This window comes from Camellia sinensis, chromosome 3, assembly GCF_055761805.1.
Source record: "Camellia sinensis isolate YWXY chromosome 3, ASM5576180v1, whole genome shotgun sequence".
NCBI classification, from domain to species: domain Eukaryota; kingdom Viridiplantae; phylum Streptophyta; class Magnoliopsida; order Ericales; family Theaceae; genus Camellia; species Camellia sinensis.
In genome coordinates this window covers 195007055-195024103 of record NC_138963.1, presented here as the reverse complement: position 1 = coordinate 195024103, position 17049 = coordinate 195007055, and the positions used below count along the sequence as shown (strand labels likewise).

The 17049-nt window shown below is 35.7% G+C and overlaps 1 protein-coding gene across 3 annotated transcripts in view; it reads left to right on the top strand.

Annotated features, from left to right (window-relative positions):
* Window positions 1–17049, top strand: part of LOC114323469 (secreted RxLR effector protein 161-like) — a 66122-nt gene that overhangs the window by 32212 nt on the left and 16861 nt on the right. For all 3 annotated transcript variants that reach the window (XR_014365055.1, XM_082921801.1, XM_082921800.1), the window contains exons 3-4: window positions 10740–10818; window positions 10946–11013. Coding sequence is in view for 1 of the 3 variants with exons in the window: in XM_082921801.1 (XP_082777927.1) it covers window positions 10950–11013 (64 nt within the window). In the remaining 2 variants the exon portion in view is untranslated. The remainder of the gene's footprint in view (window positions 1–10739; window positions 10819–10945; window positions 11014–17049) is intronic.

The window sequence follows — 17049 nt, the reverse complement described above, 5'->3', positions numbered from 1 at the left end:
GAAGATACTCCGAATGTCAAAGACGCTCTAGAATCTATTCCAGTTTCAACAAAAAGAACTTTTCGATATGTGCCAAGGTTTCAAGCCGTTGGGGTGACCGACACAGTCACTGCCAAGGACTCAAGCCGTTGGGGTGACGGACACAGTCACTGCCAAGGTTTCAAGCCGTTGGGGTGACGGACACAATCACTGCCAAGGTTTCAAGCCGTTGGGGTGACCGAGACAATCACTGCCAAGGACTCAAGCCGTTGGAGTAACGGACACAATCACTGCCAAGGTTTCAAACCATTGGGGTGACGGACACAATCACTGCCAAGGATTTAAGCCATTGGGGTGACAGACACGATCACTGCCACGGACTCAAGCCGTTGGGGTGACGAACACAATCACTGCCAAGGTTTCAAGCCATTGGGGTGACGGACACAATCACTGCCAAGGTTTCAAGTCGTTGGGGTGACGGACACGATCACTGCCAAGGATTCAAGCCATTGGGGTGACGGACACAATCACTGCCAAGGACTCAAGCCGTTGGGGTGACAGACACAATCACTGCCAAGGTTTCAAGTCGTTGGGGTGACGGACACAATCACTGCCAAGGATTCAAGCCATTGGGGTGACGGACACAATCACTGCCAAAGACTCAAGCCGTTGGGGTGACGGACACAATCACTGCCAAGGTTTCAAGTCGTTGGGGTGACGGACACAATCACTGCCAAGGACTCAAGCCGTAGGGGTGACGGACACAATCACTGTCAAGGACTCATGCCGTTGGGGTGACGGACACAATCACTGCCAAGGTTTCAAGCCGTTGGGGTGGCGGACACATTTACTGCCAAGGACTCAAGCCGTTGGGGTGACGGACACATTCACTGCCAAGGATTCAAGCCGTTGGGGTGACGGACACATTCACTGCCAAGGATTCAAGCCGTTGGGGTGACGGACACATTCACTGCCAAGGTTTCAAGCCGTTGGGGTGAAGGACACAATCAATGCCAAGAATTCAAGCCCTTGGGGTGAAAGGACACAATCACTGCCAAGGTTTCAAGCCATTGGGGTGAAGGACGCAATCACTGCCAAGGATTCAACCCATTGGGGTGAAGGACACAATCACTGCCAAGGATTCAAGCCATTGGGGTGAAAGGACACAATCACTGCCAAGGATTCAAGCCACTCATTGCCATTAGGCTAGAAGGGGCAATGATACCTGCAAACAAACTCTGACGCCTTGCGTGTTGCCTGCAAAAGAGGGAAAAAGACGTGAGCTATTGCCAAAAAAAAAAAAAAAAAAAAAAATTGTAATTCGTATAGTTACAATTCACTTGCACGAATCACGAGGGGGCACACCTTGATTAGATTAGATTAGAAAACAAAATTAATCTTAGCCAAAGAAGCCAAAGGGCAAAGCAAATTTTCGTAGCTTGGGATTTTGCTATCATTTGTCAAAAGATACAAGCAGCAAGTTCCTTGGTCATATCCACAAGTAAGGATACAGGCTAAAAAAAAAAAAAAAAAAAAAAACAGGTTGCTAGACAACAAACAGGTTGCTGCTGCTGGAAAAAAAAAAGAAGGTGTGGTTTCAATCTTTACATGCTTGTCTTGGCTTCAAAAAAGGGTCTTTGTTTGACTATTTGGGTTTGTGGTCTAGCAAAATGGACTGTCTTTATTCATATCTAGGCCATATCTGCTTAACAAACATGACAGGTGAGCGGTTCATATGGGTTATAAGAGGGCTCATGGAGAAAAATTTCCTGCTGGAAGGTAAAAATAAAAGGAAAGAAAAAAGGGGTTTATTCAGGTTTATATATGTGTAATAAAAAGAGGGACTCATGTAGAAAGAAATTTTGCTATAGGGCTAAGTAAAAAAAAAAGGTCTTAGCTTCATCAAAAAAACAAAAAGAAGAAAATCTTGTGGAAGTTAAAATCACAAGAAAAAGATACTGTTTGGTCTTAAAAAATTGTTTACATGGTTGTCCTGATTTCAAGAACTATGTAGATTTATGGGCTAGCAAAAGGAGCTGTTTTTGCCATCATATAAAAAGCACAACATTCAATGGTGAGTTCATGAAATAAATCTGCTAAATAAACAGATTGATGCTATAAAACAGCACCAGATTCTCCTGTACAAAAAAAAAAAAAAAAAAAAAAGAAGAAGAAGAAGAAGAAGAAGAAGAAGAAGAAGAAGAATGATAGAGGTACAACATGCAAAGTCCTGGATGGCCAAGCTAAATAAGAGGATGCTACCGCAAAGATATAAAGTCTTGTGATATAACATTGCGTCAGATTGTGTACAACATGCAAAGTCCTTGTGGTTTGACAAGTAGGCCATTTAAAATATATATATATATATATATATACATAAAATAGAATTTGCCAAATAGCATAGCGACAAACAAATCGATGCTATAAGATAAAAAAGAAGAAGAAGATCTTATGGAAGCTAAAGCACAGAAAAAAGAAGCTGTTTGGTCTTAAAGAAAGAAAAAATTTGGTCTCAAAGCAAACCTGATATGAGGGAATAGAGGGTAATCTTTTGTATCCTCAAAGAGCAATTGCTGCTGGAAAGTGGCTGGAAAGTTGCTGTATTTGGTCTTAAAGAAAGAAAAAAAAAAATTTTCTCAAAGCAAACCTGATATGAGGGGAATAGAGGGTAGTCTTTTGTATCCTCAAAGAGCAATTGCTGCTGGAAAGTTGTTGGAAATTTTCTGGTTTTTCTGGAAAAAAAAAATTTGCTGAAAAAAAAAAGGGTTGCAAAAAAAAAAAAAATATGAATAGGTGTTATATAAGCAAATATTTTTGCTTAAAAAAGGGAGGTAGTGATCTCCTAAAATACTTCAAAGAACCAAGAGTTTAGGTAGGATTTGAAATACTAAGTAAGAGTTTGTGTTGGATTAGAAATCCTACAGATCTTATGGAAGCTAAAGCACAGAAAAAAGAAGCTATTTGGTCTTAAAGAAAGAAAAAATTTTGGTCTCAAAGCAAACCTGATATGAGGGGAATAGAGGGTAATCTTTTGTATCCTCAAAGAGCAATTGCTGCTGGAAAGTGGCTGGAAAGTTGCTGTATTTGGTCTTAAAGAAAGAAAAATTTTTTTTTTCTCAAAGCAAACCTGATATGAGGGGAATAGAGGGTAGTCTTTTGTATCCTCAAAGAGCAATTGCTGCTGGAAAGTTGCTGGAAATTTTCTGGAAAACAAAAAAAATCTGCTGGGAGAAACAAAATCTGCAGGAAAAAAAAAGGGCTGCAAAAAAAATATATGAATAGGTGTTATACAAGCAAATATTTTTGCTTAAAAAGGGAGGTAGTGGTCTCCTAAAATACTTCAAAGAACCAAGAGTTTAGGTAGGATTTGAAATACTAAGTAAAAGTTTGTGTTGGATTAGAAATCATACCAATATCAATCCATCCTATTCCATTTAAAGACAAACTCTTAAAATATATATAGATATATATATATATATCTGCTGTAAAAAAAATCCTAAAAATAATAAGTGGCAAGTTGGAGGCCCACAAAAGAAAAAGGCCCATTAAAAAATGGTGGCCTAGAAAAGGAAAAGTCCATGATGGTCTAGAAAAATTCATGATGGCCTAGAAAAAAAATCTGCTATAAAAAATGGTGGCAAGTTGGAGGTCTACAAAAGAAAAGGCCCAATTTAAAGACAAACTCCTAAACTATATATATATATATATATATATATATATATATATCTACTGTAAAAAATCTTAAAAAATAATAAGTGGCAAGTTGGAGGCCCACAAAAGAAAAGGGCCCATTAAAAAATGGTGGCCTAGAAAAGGAAAAGTCCATGATGGTCTAGAAAAATCCATGATGGCCTAGAAAAAAAATCTGCTGTAAAAAATGGTGGCAAGTTGGAGGTCCACAAAAGAAAAGGCCAAATTTTTTTAAAAAAATGGTGGCGTAGAAAAGAAAAAGTCCATGATGGTTTAGAAAAATTCATGATGGCCTAGAAAACAATCTACTGCAAAAAAAAAAAAAAAAAAAATGGTGGCAAGCTGTAGGCTCACAAAAGGAAATGTCCAATTAAATCTTGGATTTTAATCATGACCCTTTAGGAAAAAAAATAAAGAAATAAAAAAAATAAAAAAAAATCAAGTCCACAAAAAGGACCCATGCAACAAAAGTAAAAGGGCTCATGAAAAAGCCGTCAACCCAAAAAAAAAAAAAAAAAAAAGGCTAGAGACCAAAGCAAAGAAATAATCCCATCCAAGACCTAAAGATCATCCAGATAAAAGTGCCAAATTGTCGTGACTCGCACAGTTAAAAAAATTCACTTGTGCAAGTCACGAGGGGCATTTGTTGGCACATAAATTTTAAACCAAATTTATGTTTAAATTTTAAATACAGTCAATGACACACATAGAGCCTACAATAAGATTGTTGTAGGCAATCACTTCCCAAAATGATTAACCTGCTCCGTTGAAGTGTATAAATAAAACGACGTCGTCTCTTAACGACGTTATTCAAGATGCTCAAATGACACGTGGAGCCTACGAAAGATGACACCTGTAGAGCCTACAGCAAGGACACCACACAGGATGAAACCCCAAAGATCAATCCGGTTAATCAGATATATGATTAATCAGATAGTGCTATTATTCAAAATTCAAATAGGCGCTATCATTCAATTTGAAATTCAAAATGAAGATGAAGCGTTTCTATCACCTGATGGCCCTCCATAAATATGAGGACCATCACACAAGACGGGGGATCGAAAAATCAAAAAGGGAAAAGATCAGAGAGAGAGAGAGAAAGAAATTGAGAGCTAAAGAAGTCGTTACAAAAAAAAGAAGAAAAGAAGCCTAGAGAACTGAAGAGCCTACGCTAATGGCGATGAATAGGTAAAGGGTTCCAAACCCAAACTGTATTCTGTATTCGAGGGTTCAAAACCCATAACAATCTCAATGAAATATTTCTTTTTTTTAATTTGTCATTTGTTGTTTAGTTTGTTCTTCATTTATTGGAGGTTTCATTTGTATAAAATGTGTAATTAACGATCTGAAATACAGATCGGAAATAAGAGCCTGCTATTCAAATAATCAACACTGTTTAGTCCAAAAACTAAACAGTGGATATTTGTAACATAAATTTTGAAATGTGTTTAAACACTTCATGTTTTAAAATTTGTGTCTACAATATATATATATATATATATATAATTAGCAATGCAGAGAAAATACAACACATATGATGTTTGGAAATATGGTGTTAATGTTTTAACCTTGGCAAGTGATAAAAAAATAAGTAGAAGAGCTTCAGTCAAACTCCTTAAAGGAGATTAAAGAAAGGGGAAAACATGGTTACACAATCAGTAAAGCACCAGCAAAACAGCCCAAAAACACTAGCAAAACTGCCTAAAAATACCAGCAAATATAGATTAAAAAACAGCCAAAAAATGGCAGTAACACAACATAAACAGCAACAGAACAACACAGCACAAACAGCATCGAATTAGACAACTAGCATTGCCATCATTCGTGCTAAATACCCCATTATACCCTGTTTCTACATTGTGTACCAAAACATTGCTAAGTACAACATCTATCCTAAACAAAAGCAGAACCAAAAGCAATACTAGACAAAAGCAGAGCCAAAGCAATATTAGACAAAAGCAGAACCAAAATACCATACATCAAGTTTCTAGCCTACTAGACAAAAGCCAAAATATCATAAGGAACAAATAGAGAATGAATACTAATTCATTCTTCTTTTCTTAATGATTTTCATCTGCTGAGCATGATAAAATTCTTGTTGGATTTTCGGCAAGCCACTGAGACCCATCAAAATAACTCTTTCGTTTTCTTTGAAAAGTTCGATTTCATGTTTTTCAAGTTCCATCTCATGTTTTTCTTGCATGATACGAAGCTTCACTTGTTCTTAAACGTATACTTTGTCAATCATTTCAATTTTTTTGTCAATCATTTTCTTTTTGTCTTCCTTGATGTCCTCCAAAGCTTTGTAATACTTGAATGTATGCTTTCTTTGTTCTTTCGTTTATTCAATTGCTCCTTTCAGCCTTTCTACCGGTTGGTCTCTCCAAGTCTACATAAGCATTAGGTGAGACATTGTCTTTTCTTAGATTTATCGAATCCAGAGTACAAAGAGAAGAGGTTGCCCATGTTCTTGGTCTTTTTGGTTGCTTTTTTTTCTCAGACTCTACCACCCATTTTGGTTGATCCCTTAACATAATTGTTAGGTTTTTATTCTTGGCAATCTCGTTTGACAAAACTCTATTCAGTTGTAATTTTATTCGATATTTTATTTCAGTGAGGCTATGAGTTTTAGATGCAAATCCAACCCGAATTGTGTCTTGCAGAGATGTTTCAGAAGTTAATTCTTTCATGTTTGCCACTTCGCTGACTATGTCGGAGATCGCGACCTTTTAGAAGTTTCACTCGCTTGCAAAAGTACTAGGAATTGTTTCTTTTCCGCTCAAGCGGCCATTCCTGCGCTCGAGCGTAGATCTGGTCGAGCAGCCATTTTTGCGCTCGAGCAGAGATCGCGGATCAGTTTTCTATAAATATATGGTTTCATCCGTTTTTAGAGTGATAGCTTCCAGATCTTCTTCTTGGGTATTAGGGTTTTCATCTGGAGCTTCTTTGCTTGTTTCCTTTGATATTTGTGAGAGTTTCAATTATGAATTGAGTAGATTATATCAAAGGGTTTGTTTGTTTTATTTATTCAATACAAAAGAGAGAGTTGTTCTTCGGTGGATTCCCAGGAATTTGGGCTTGAAGCTTTGGTAGATTCTGGAGTGGCTCATTATCGTGGATTTGACATCGGTGTTATGGATTCAACGTTATACAAGACAATTTTGAAATGAAGATGGGGCTGGAAGAGGCACATAGGGGTCTGTTTGATTCTAGAATCGCTAGGTAATTGATAATACACTTATGTAATTCTTTTATGTCTTCTTAGTAGATTGTTTTGTGACTTTTGCTCGTGATTTTTTATCACAATTAGAGGCGCTCCAATTGTGATTTTTTTACGTAAAATCGTTGTGTCGATTTGTCTTTGATTGTTTGATTAGGATTGCTATTTACTGGTTAAAATTGATACATAATCACAAATCAATATCTAGGGGATTTCTAGATTTTTCAATAATCCAACAGTGTTCGAATTGTAATGTAGATTTCTTGAGTTCCTTGTACATAATTTTCGCCTTCCAAATTTGAAAATTAAATAAATAAATAATATTTGGCATCTTCACAAATAATAATAATTGTAAATGTACAATATTCAATACCTTGTCATCCTCATTTATGCCACTTTGATGCAATGATTCAATTTGGGAGTAGCACCCACAAAACTTATTCATGGCAAGCTGAATGGTTGACCATCGATTCATAAGAGAATTCTTATTTCGATTAGACTCAAATTTCTTGTGCTAATGGAAAAAATCCCACACTCTTTTCCAATAGGTAGAGCGCTTTTGCTCATTCTCGTGTACATTTAAACTAATATTAAGCGAAGCCGATACAAGGAGTTTGTCTTATTTTATTGTGAAGTTTCCTTCACATTGAGGTTTCTTCGACAAAGATTCAATTTTAGCAGTAAATTGAGACTCTTGGGCAAAGACTTGAGTATTTTGATTCAAATATTGAGATTCCATTACATAATGTTCATCAATGTTGGGCCTTTCTTGTAAAAGATTGATAAAGTAAGCATCTTGTTGTGAATCCATACCTATGATTAAATAATATATAAGAATTAAAATTTAAAAAACAGAGCTTATAGCAAGCTGCAACAATTTGAATAGTATTGGATACAAGGAAGACGACTTCCATATTTTTTCAAGCTAAGAACAACTCTCAGAAAGAGGAAGAAAACATTGCTCTGGTAGTTATAGATACAAACCTGAAAACAAATTGCGAGCATGTTCCCATGAAAAAGATAAATCAAACTACTAAGGATGAACCCAAGACATAAGAGTATTTAAATAATCTCATTAAATCAAGACATAAGGCTACCTTGACAATTCAACCATTAAAAGTCCTAATGTCCAATTTAGACCCTCACTAAGTTGTCTGCTTGAAACACAAGTTACAAAAAATAAATTTGAAGAAATCAGACTATTTAATTTGTGTCTTTCACTTTTGGAGTCTATCAGTCTTGCTGGAGGAGCAGTAGTTTTTTCAAACAAAGAGGTGAATTTGCACTTTAGTGAATTCCATCATTTTCTTCTTCTTCTTCTTCTTCTTCTTCTTCTTCTTTTTGGTTGTTTTGTTTTTTGGGATAGCCAATGCTCTTTTCATAACCTTTTGGGAAAGTGGAGGCTCTCATTTGTTGTTTTCCAATAATCAGTGAAAGAAAAAATCTTTGCTCTCTTATAGCTAATAGCTCTCGAAGTTTGAACAAACCATGGCTATGCATGGGGGTTGATTTCAATGACATCTCCTTTGCAATAGAGAAAGCAGGTGCCAGAGATAGACAAAAGCCCAAAACCATAACTTTTAATGAATTCCTCTATCAATGCAAGTTTATAGATATGGGGAATAAAGAAGCTTCCTATTGCTACTGTTGCTACCAGGCATCTTGTTGCTGCTATTGGCTGCTTGCTGTTACTACTACTTTTGGAGCATAATTTGAAAGGATCAATGGAATTCATTCAATGGAGTAGAAATTTAAAGTGTTCTGTCTATATGAAACTCATCTGATGGGATAAAATAATTGGGTATATTTTACAATCTCTATTCTAACAGAAATTACAACAAACATATAATGTGCAATACAAATACATAGTATTTCCTCTTTTACAAGTAGTAAAATCATGACCTATTGGTTAAGAACATGGAGCCATAACTTGGTGCAACCATTTGTGAGATCAGATTAAAAACAAGAGAAGCCACAAAGTGAAGGAGAAAATATACATTCACATAGATTTCCTTCTATAATCACAAATGACAAATCAATGTGTAATATTTTTGCCAAAATCAACAAATAATGAAACAAGAATGCAACAATCTGAATGTTTGCTTTCATATTTTCCAATTTCTTTTCCACTATTCATGCAATAAACAAAAAGAAATGACAAAACTTATTACCTCCCTTGAGCAGAAAGTTTGAGAAAAAGATAGAAAGGATGAGAGAGTTTGTAAGTTTTGAAATGCCTTCTTTATGGATTTGTTGGGAAGGTACTGATAGAACTTTTACCGCCAACAACTGTTCGACCAAAAACAGAACTCAGGAGGCAAAAACAAATAAAAAAATTGAAACGCCTGTGAACAGTACCTCGCTTGTCCTGGCGAGGTACTATAGCTCACAACCATCTCAGTGATGCTTAAGCGAGTCTGCTGGAGCAGTCTTTCACCCTTCCAAGCTCGCTTCTATGGTTGAAAAGAGAGAATGACTATACTGCTGGAGATGCTCTAAGGTCTCGTTTGTCAATTATATATTTTAGTTAAAAAGTTAAAAAGTCATTATAAGTTGTCACATTACTCTCTTTATTTTTCTGCATATCTTTTTGTAAAATGTCAAAAAATTACTAAAATAACATGTTTCCAAACAAGAACTAAATGTCAAGTTTATTTGTTTGTTTGTTTGTTTGTTTGTTTTTTTTTTTTTTTTTTTTTTGAGAGAGAGAAGTAAATACTTTTAGTGAAAGCTCACTTCATTGGTCTTTAATAAATTTCCCAATTGTATAATAAGGGAAAATGCTATGACCCCATTTCAAAATGGAAATTGTCTGTTTAAGAGATTGAATTTGACACTGGATTTATTTGGTAACTAAAATAATTAATAAGATAAAATATTATATTTAAATTATAATTATTATATTTTTTCTCTTATAATTATCAGTTCAATTATAAAAACATTCAAAAATTATTTCAAATATAATTTTTTTAGTCTGATTACAATATTCAAATAGTCAAAAAAATCAGACTAAAATGCCATCCCAAACCAGCACTCAATAATAAATCACCATCTATATTGGCTATGTATATATCTCAATTCTATTATGAGTAGGTGAAAGTTATATAAAAATTATTAAAATGACATTTAAAAGTTGCTCAAAACACGCACTGGCTCCTTTTTCAAAATAAATAAATAAATAAAATGATAAATTACACTTATTTCTCTTAAAATTACAAAAATAAATAAAGTAAAATATATATTTTCGTATAAAAAATGACAATATTATTATTTTTTCATTCATACAATTAATAAATTATTGATAAAATAAGAATTAAGTATTATATAAATTAAAATTATAAAGGAATTCAATATAAATATGTTAAAATTATAAAATTTATGGCATTTTTTTTCAAATTTTTAAAAAAGTCGGTATAATCTACTCAATAAAAAATTAAGTAGATATTTTTTCACCTCTTAAGATTGTTTTGTATATTTATTTTTTTTAATAATTTTTAACTTTTTACTAAAAAATAAAAAAAAATAAAAAGAATAAATTGCAGTGATTTTTTAAGTAAAAGGCCAACTTTCCTTTACTCCGGTAGTTTGTGTCATATGCGATTTACTTCTTAATATTTAAAAATGATCACATAATTTTCATATAATTTGTGAATTGAAGTGTATTATTAAACATTATTAAATATTCTATCCAACTTAACAATGAATATAAAATAAGTGATAAATATAAATGACCTATATATTCATTTTCAAATTTTAAAGGAATAAACCACACATAAAATGAAGCATATGAATTAAGATTCATCTTTCAAACAAATGACAAAAATAAAGAAACATTTTAAATCAACTTCAGTCCACAAACGAGGAGGCAGGTTGTGGTGATTTTCGTTAGGGTTGGATGCAGAGGCTGGAGAAGTACAAGGCATTACTAGGTGACCCTTTTGCCCTCACTCTCTATGATCAATGCTGGTTCTATATTTTATGGTATTCTGATGGCAATTTGTGGTGGTTTTGGGGTTTTTTTTTTTTTTTTTTTTTTTTTTTTTTTTTTTTTTAAAGATGTATGGAGGAGGAGGTAAGATATGCTTCACACCGTGCATTTCATGCCGCTTTCGGGCGAATTACTGGTATGCTTTCTGATTTGTTTCCTTCTTATTTCTTGTTAATTGAATTGAATTCCAATTTAATTCTTTAATAATAGTGTTTAATTGGAATTATTCACTAATGTGTTTTTCACTGGATTTTTTATTATTATTTATTGTTATTGTTGGTCTATAAATGTAATTTAGTTTATTTCGGTTGCTGTTGGTTTGCAATTCTATAATACTGTTGATTTAGTTGGTTAGAAAATGAGTGGGAAAGAGAATATATATATATATATATATATAATTTATATATTGTATGTTGTTTGGATTTGAATTCATGAGAAGTCACTTCAACTTGATCAAATTGTTGTAGTGGGCTTGACCGACTGTTACATTTTTTTTTTCTCTTTCCATTTTAGTGATCTATTTTTGGTGCATAATCATCTTGGAATAACTAGATTGTATTAGGTGTAAACATTAAACTTCAACATTTATTTATTTATTTATTTATTTTGATTGGAATATGGATTAGATAAAAAAGGATCAATGGTTTAAAAGGTTCTTATTGAGGCAACGAGATGGTGATTACGTTTGAGCTAAGAAACATGGGCATGGACACAGGATGTGCTGATTTTGAAAAAAATTAAGATATGGCAGGAATACGATAAAAATATTTTTTCGTATATTTTTATTTGCTATGTTTATGAATATAAATTTAGTGCATAAAAATATAAGAGGCATGAATATATGTGGTTGTACTTTTATTTTTCACTTTCCTCTCTCTTTGTTTTCTTACATTTTACTTTCCCAAATCATCATGCCATTCTCTATTTTTTCTCTTTCCAATTTCTTCTTCATCTTATTTTGCTAAACCCATTTCATTGAACTGAAAAACACAATTGGACATATATGTCTACACGTCTAATTTACATCAATCACCCCCCTCCCTCTCCCTCTTTGAAAAAAAAAAGTTGAATTCAAATCAAATGTGCCATTTTCATAGATATTCTGAATTCTATTATAAACCCAAGCAGCTTATGTTAGCAAGCACTGCCAAAGTACGCTCCAACATTTTAGCTTTCTGCAGATCAGAACACCAAGGATAACAAAAGGAGAGTTCTAAAAGACCATGATTATTTGCTAGCTTAACTGCAACAGATTTAATTTTTTGTCCTCATTTGCAAATTTTATACGCACCTGATGTTAGAATATGAACTTCGGCGAGTAGAGATTGAAAGTTCTCGACTGCATCATGTGAACCCATCAACTACAACATGTTGCTTTGGTACACAATGGCATAAGCTTTTAGACATGGCACTTTCTCCTTTTGTAAGCATGCCATGCACTCGGGGGGGTAGTTGTGAGAATATTGTGTATATATGTATATATGGTAGTGTATTGTGATATATGGTAGTATGTTTTCGTTTCCTTTTTAGTCTTAGGGTTAGGAATACATCGTTTCCTTTTTTGTCTTAGGGTTAAAGAGTTCTATATAAATAGTTGTATCCTTTGTATTATGAGATCAATTGAATATACAGAATACAGAAAACCTATGAAGTACGGACACGGACACGGACACGGACATGGACACGGGACACGGCAATTTTAAAAAAATGGGGACACGGACACGGACACGGCTGGGGATACGGCAAAATTTTTTTTATATAAATATTTTTATTTTAATACAAGTTAATTATTTTATTTTATTATTATATTTTTAAATAAATATGATTCTATTAATTTTTTATTTTATTTTATTTTATCTACTTTTTTTTTTATTAATATATGTATATATGTTATATAAAATATAAGATATAAGATATGTTTTTTTTATTAATATTAAATAAATACATATATACATATATATATTATATACCTATAATAGATACATTAAACCTAATAGATACATGAATCGAATCAGATCAGAGGAGAGAGAGGGCGATCGACGCGAGAGCAAGAGAGAGCGATCGACGCGATCGATGCGAGAGCGAGAGCGAGAGACGCGAGCGAGAAGGAAGGCGAGAGAGAGGGGCGAGAGAGAGGGGCGAGAGAGAGAGAGAGACTTACTGATGGAGATCAACAGGCGAGTCAAGGTCGAGGTCATGGATGGAGGTCGATTGCGATCGTCTGGGGTGTTCGATTGACTGATGGAGCTTGGAGCTTCGATCTTCGACTGGATTCATGGAGCTTTGATCTTCGATAGGTTTGTCTCTCTTCACTCTCTTCCTTCACACTCTCTCCTTTGTCTCTTCCTACTTGCCGTGTTTCACGCCGTGTCCAGATCTGGACACGCGTGTCCCCTACAAGAAAAACAATTAAATTAAAGGGACACGGCAGATGGCGTGTCCCGTACGTGTCCCCGACGTGTCCTCGTGTCCCCGGCTTGTCCCCGTGTCCGACTCCGCCACGGCGCTGATTTTGCCATGTCTATGCTTCATAGCAGAAAACTTACATGGTATCAGAGTTACGCCCGAAACCCTAGGTCTGGCCTTGATCATTCGAAGTTCTTCTCTTTGTTCACGCTTGTTGTTTGAAGTCTTCTTTGGTCTTCTCCGAAGCCACGAATGTCTCTCTGGGCTTCTCCGAAGTCGTGATAGCCCTCTCTGTACTTCTTCGAAGTTGCGACAGACTTCTCTGGTCTTCTCCGAAGTCGCAATAGACTTCTGAAATAGCCACTCTAGTCTGGGTGTGAGGGATCTCTCTCTCTCTCTCGTGGCCTCTGCTTTGGCTCAATTTCGGGTTCTCTCTTTGTGGTTGTGTCGATTGAAGCTTTTTTGCTTTGGTTCTCTCTCTGGTCTCTGGTCTCTGTTCTCTAATTTCAGTCCACCGGTTTTCGATCCTTCTGTCCCAACTTTGGGCTATAACAGTTTGACCCCTCAAATTTATTGGGTTTTCTCATTTTGCTCCATCAGTTCCCTTCTCTTTTATTTCTGATTCATTACAATGTTGGAAGATAAAATTCAAGCTATTAAATGCAAACTTACAGGTGACAACTATGCTTATTGGTCTAGTATTATGAGAAATTTTCGTCTCGGTCAAAAAAATTGGTTCTATTCCTTGTCCATCGGATCAAAAATAAGAAGAATGTTTGATTTCTTGTGACACTTGAGATTGTGATAATGCCCAAGTTTTGACCTGGTTCCATAACTCTATGGATGACCGTATCGGGATGATGTCCTCTAACTACAGCACTGCCAAAGAGGTGTGGGATTGTAGTTTTGGAGAAGAGAAAGAGTTAGAGAATGAGTTGGACTTCATTCCCTTTTATATTGATAATATTGAGTGATTACAGGAGTGCCATACGGCATAATATAAGGAAAACACAATCACACAATTACATATTTCCTATTCTAACACTCTCTCTCAAGCTGGTGCGAAGATATCTCTCATGCCCAGCTTGTTAAGGACGCCATGAAATGATTTGCTCCCTAGCCCCTTGGTGAGAACATCGGCTAGTTGGTCTCTAGTCTTCACAAATGGAATACATATGATACCACTAGTGAGTTTTTCCTTAATGAAGTGCCTATCAATCTCCACATGCTTAGTTCTATCATGTTGAACTGGATTATGAGTTATATTGATTGCGGTCTTGTTGTCACAGTATAGTCGTATGGAGTCATTCTGATGGATTCTTAAGTCTCCTAACAAAAGTTTAATCCATAGTAACTCATATACACCCTGAGCCATAGCCCTGAATTCTGACTCAGCACTAAATCTAGCAGCCACATTCCGTTTCTTACTTCGCCATGTGATTAGGTTGCCACCAACAAATGTGCAATATCCGGAAGTTAATCGTCTGTCAGTGACGGATCTAGCCCAATTTGCATTAGTAAATGCCTCCACATTAAGATGGCCATGTTTTGAGAAATAGAGACCCTTTCCAGGAGAAGATTTCAGGTATCTCAGGATTCTCATAACTGCCTCTAAGTGGGAAGTACTCGGAGCATGCATAAACTAACTCACTATACTCACGACAATGGCAATATCTGGATATGAGTGGGATAAGTATATGAGCTTTCCCACTAGTCTCTGGTATCTCCCCCTATCCACTGGATCTCCCTCTTGATCCTCACTCAATTTCTGGCCCGGTTCTAGAGGTGTATCACAAGGTCTAACTCCAAGCATTCCAGTTTCCTTTAGCAAGTCAAGTACATACTTCTTATGGCATATGAAGATGCCATTCTTGGACCGAGCTACTTTAATGCGAAAAAAATACTTCAAATAGCCTAAGTCTTTGATTTCAAACTCCTTGGCTAAGTATTCTTTCAAACGAGGAATCTCCTCAACATCATCTTCTGTCAGAACAATATCATCAACATAGACAATAAGAGTTATGATCTTTCCATGTGAGGAGTGTTTTACAAACAAAGTGTGATCCGCTTGACTTTGCTTGAATCCGTAGTTCAGCATAGCTTGAGCAAACCTTTCAAACCAAGTCCTAGGAAACTGTTTTAGCCCATAAAGTGACTTTCGGAGCCTGCATACTTTACCGTTGGACTTAGCATCCGCAAAACCAGGAGGAATATTCATATGGACCTCTTCTGCTAGATCTCTATGAAGGAAGGCATTCTTTACATCAAATTGATGAAGTGGCCAATCCAAATTTGCAGCAAGAGAGAGTAAGATTCTCACAGAATTCATCTTAGCAACCAGTACGAATGTCTCTTGGTAATCCAACCCATAAGTCTGAGTGAAACCCTCAGCAACCAGTCTTGCTTTGTACTGTTCTATGGAATTATCGGCTTTGTGTTTTACCGCGTACACCCACTTACACCCAACTAGATTTTTTGCTTCTAAGTAACTCTACTAACTCCCAAGTGCCACTCTTGCTAAGAGCTTTAATCTCTTCCATCATGGCATGCTTCCATTTAGGAATAGAGAGAGCATCTTGAGAATTGGTAGGTAGACTCATAGAAGACACTTTAGACAGAAAAGCTTTATATGACAAAGACAGATTAGAATAAGAGACATGATTAGTAATCGGATGTTGAGTACATGACCTAACCCCCTTCCTATTAGCAATGAGAACATCAAGATCAAAGAAATCAGGAATAGGAGTATTAGAATCAAAATTACATGGACTCTCAGGACACTCATCCAGAGAATAAGTTCACAGTAAAGGAAGGAAAGTAGTCTCTTGCATCCAGATGACTTGCTGTTTGTCCTTGTCCCTAATATAAATTTTGCCTGCCTTTTCTTCAACAACTGCTGACTCATCATCCTCTATGTGGTCAACCACATGCGAAAGTGGAATAGGAATCTCTTCACACCAAGGCTCCCCCCTGAAGGGATGACGGTGATACCGGAGAGGGCGGAAAGTAAGGCTGAGACTCAAAGAAAGTGACATCTATGAAGACAAACCATTTGCGAATGGGAGGATGATAACACTTATATTTTTTGGTGACGGAATAACCCAGAAAAACACACTTAATGGACAAGGGTCTAATTTACCACGAGTGGGTGAATGATTATGGACAAAGCAAACACAGCTAAAAGTCTTAGGAGAAATGGAGAACCTGGAAGTGATAGACCCAAACAAAACTTGAAGAGGTGTTTGTTTTTGAAGGACTTCGGTAGGAAGACGATTAATCAAATAAACGGCAGTGAGAACCGCGTCCCCTCAATAGGATCGAGGAACCCGCATCTCAAAGGATAGATAACGGGCAACATCAAAGAGATGTCGATTTTTGCGTTCGGCAACACCATTTTGTTGAGGGGTATTAGTGCATGAAGTCTAGTGAATAATGCCATGAGTGGCGAAGTAAGTGGCAAGACCAGAGTCGATATATTTCCCCTTATTATCAGAATAAAGAATTTTAACAACCACCTCAAACTGAGTACAAACCATTTTATAGAAGTTTTGAAACACAGAAAACACCTCACTTTTATCTTTCATCAAATATACCCAAGTGGCCTTGGAACAATCATCTATAAAGGTAACAAACCATTTTTTACTTGTTAAAGACACAAAATGGGATGGACCCCAGACATCATAATGAATCAAAGAAAAGGGAACTGAACTTTTATTAATAGAAGGAGCAAAAGAGGCTCTGTGTTGTTTTCCAAGTTGACAAGGCT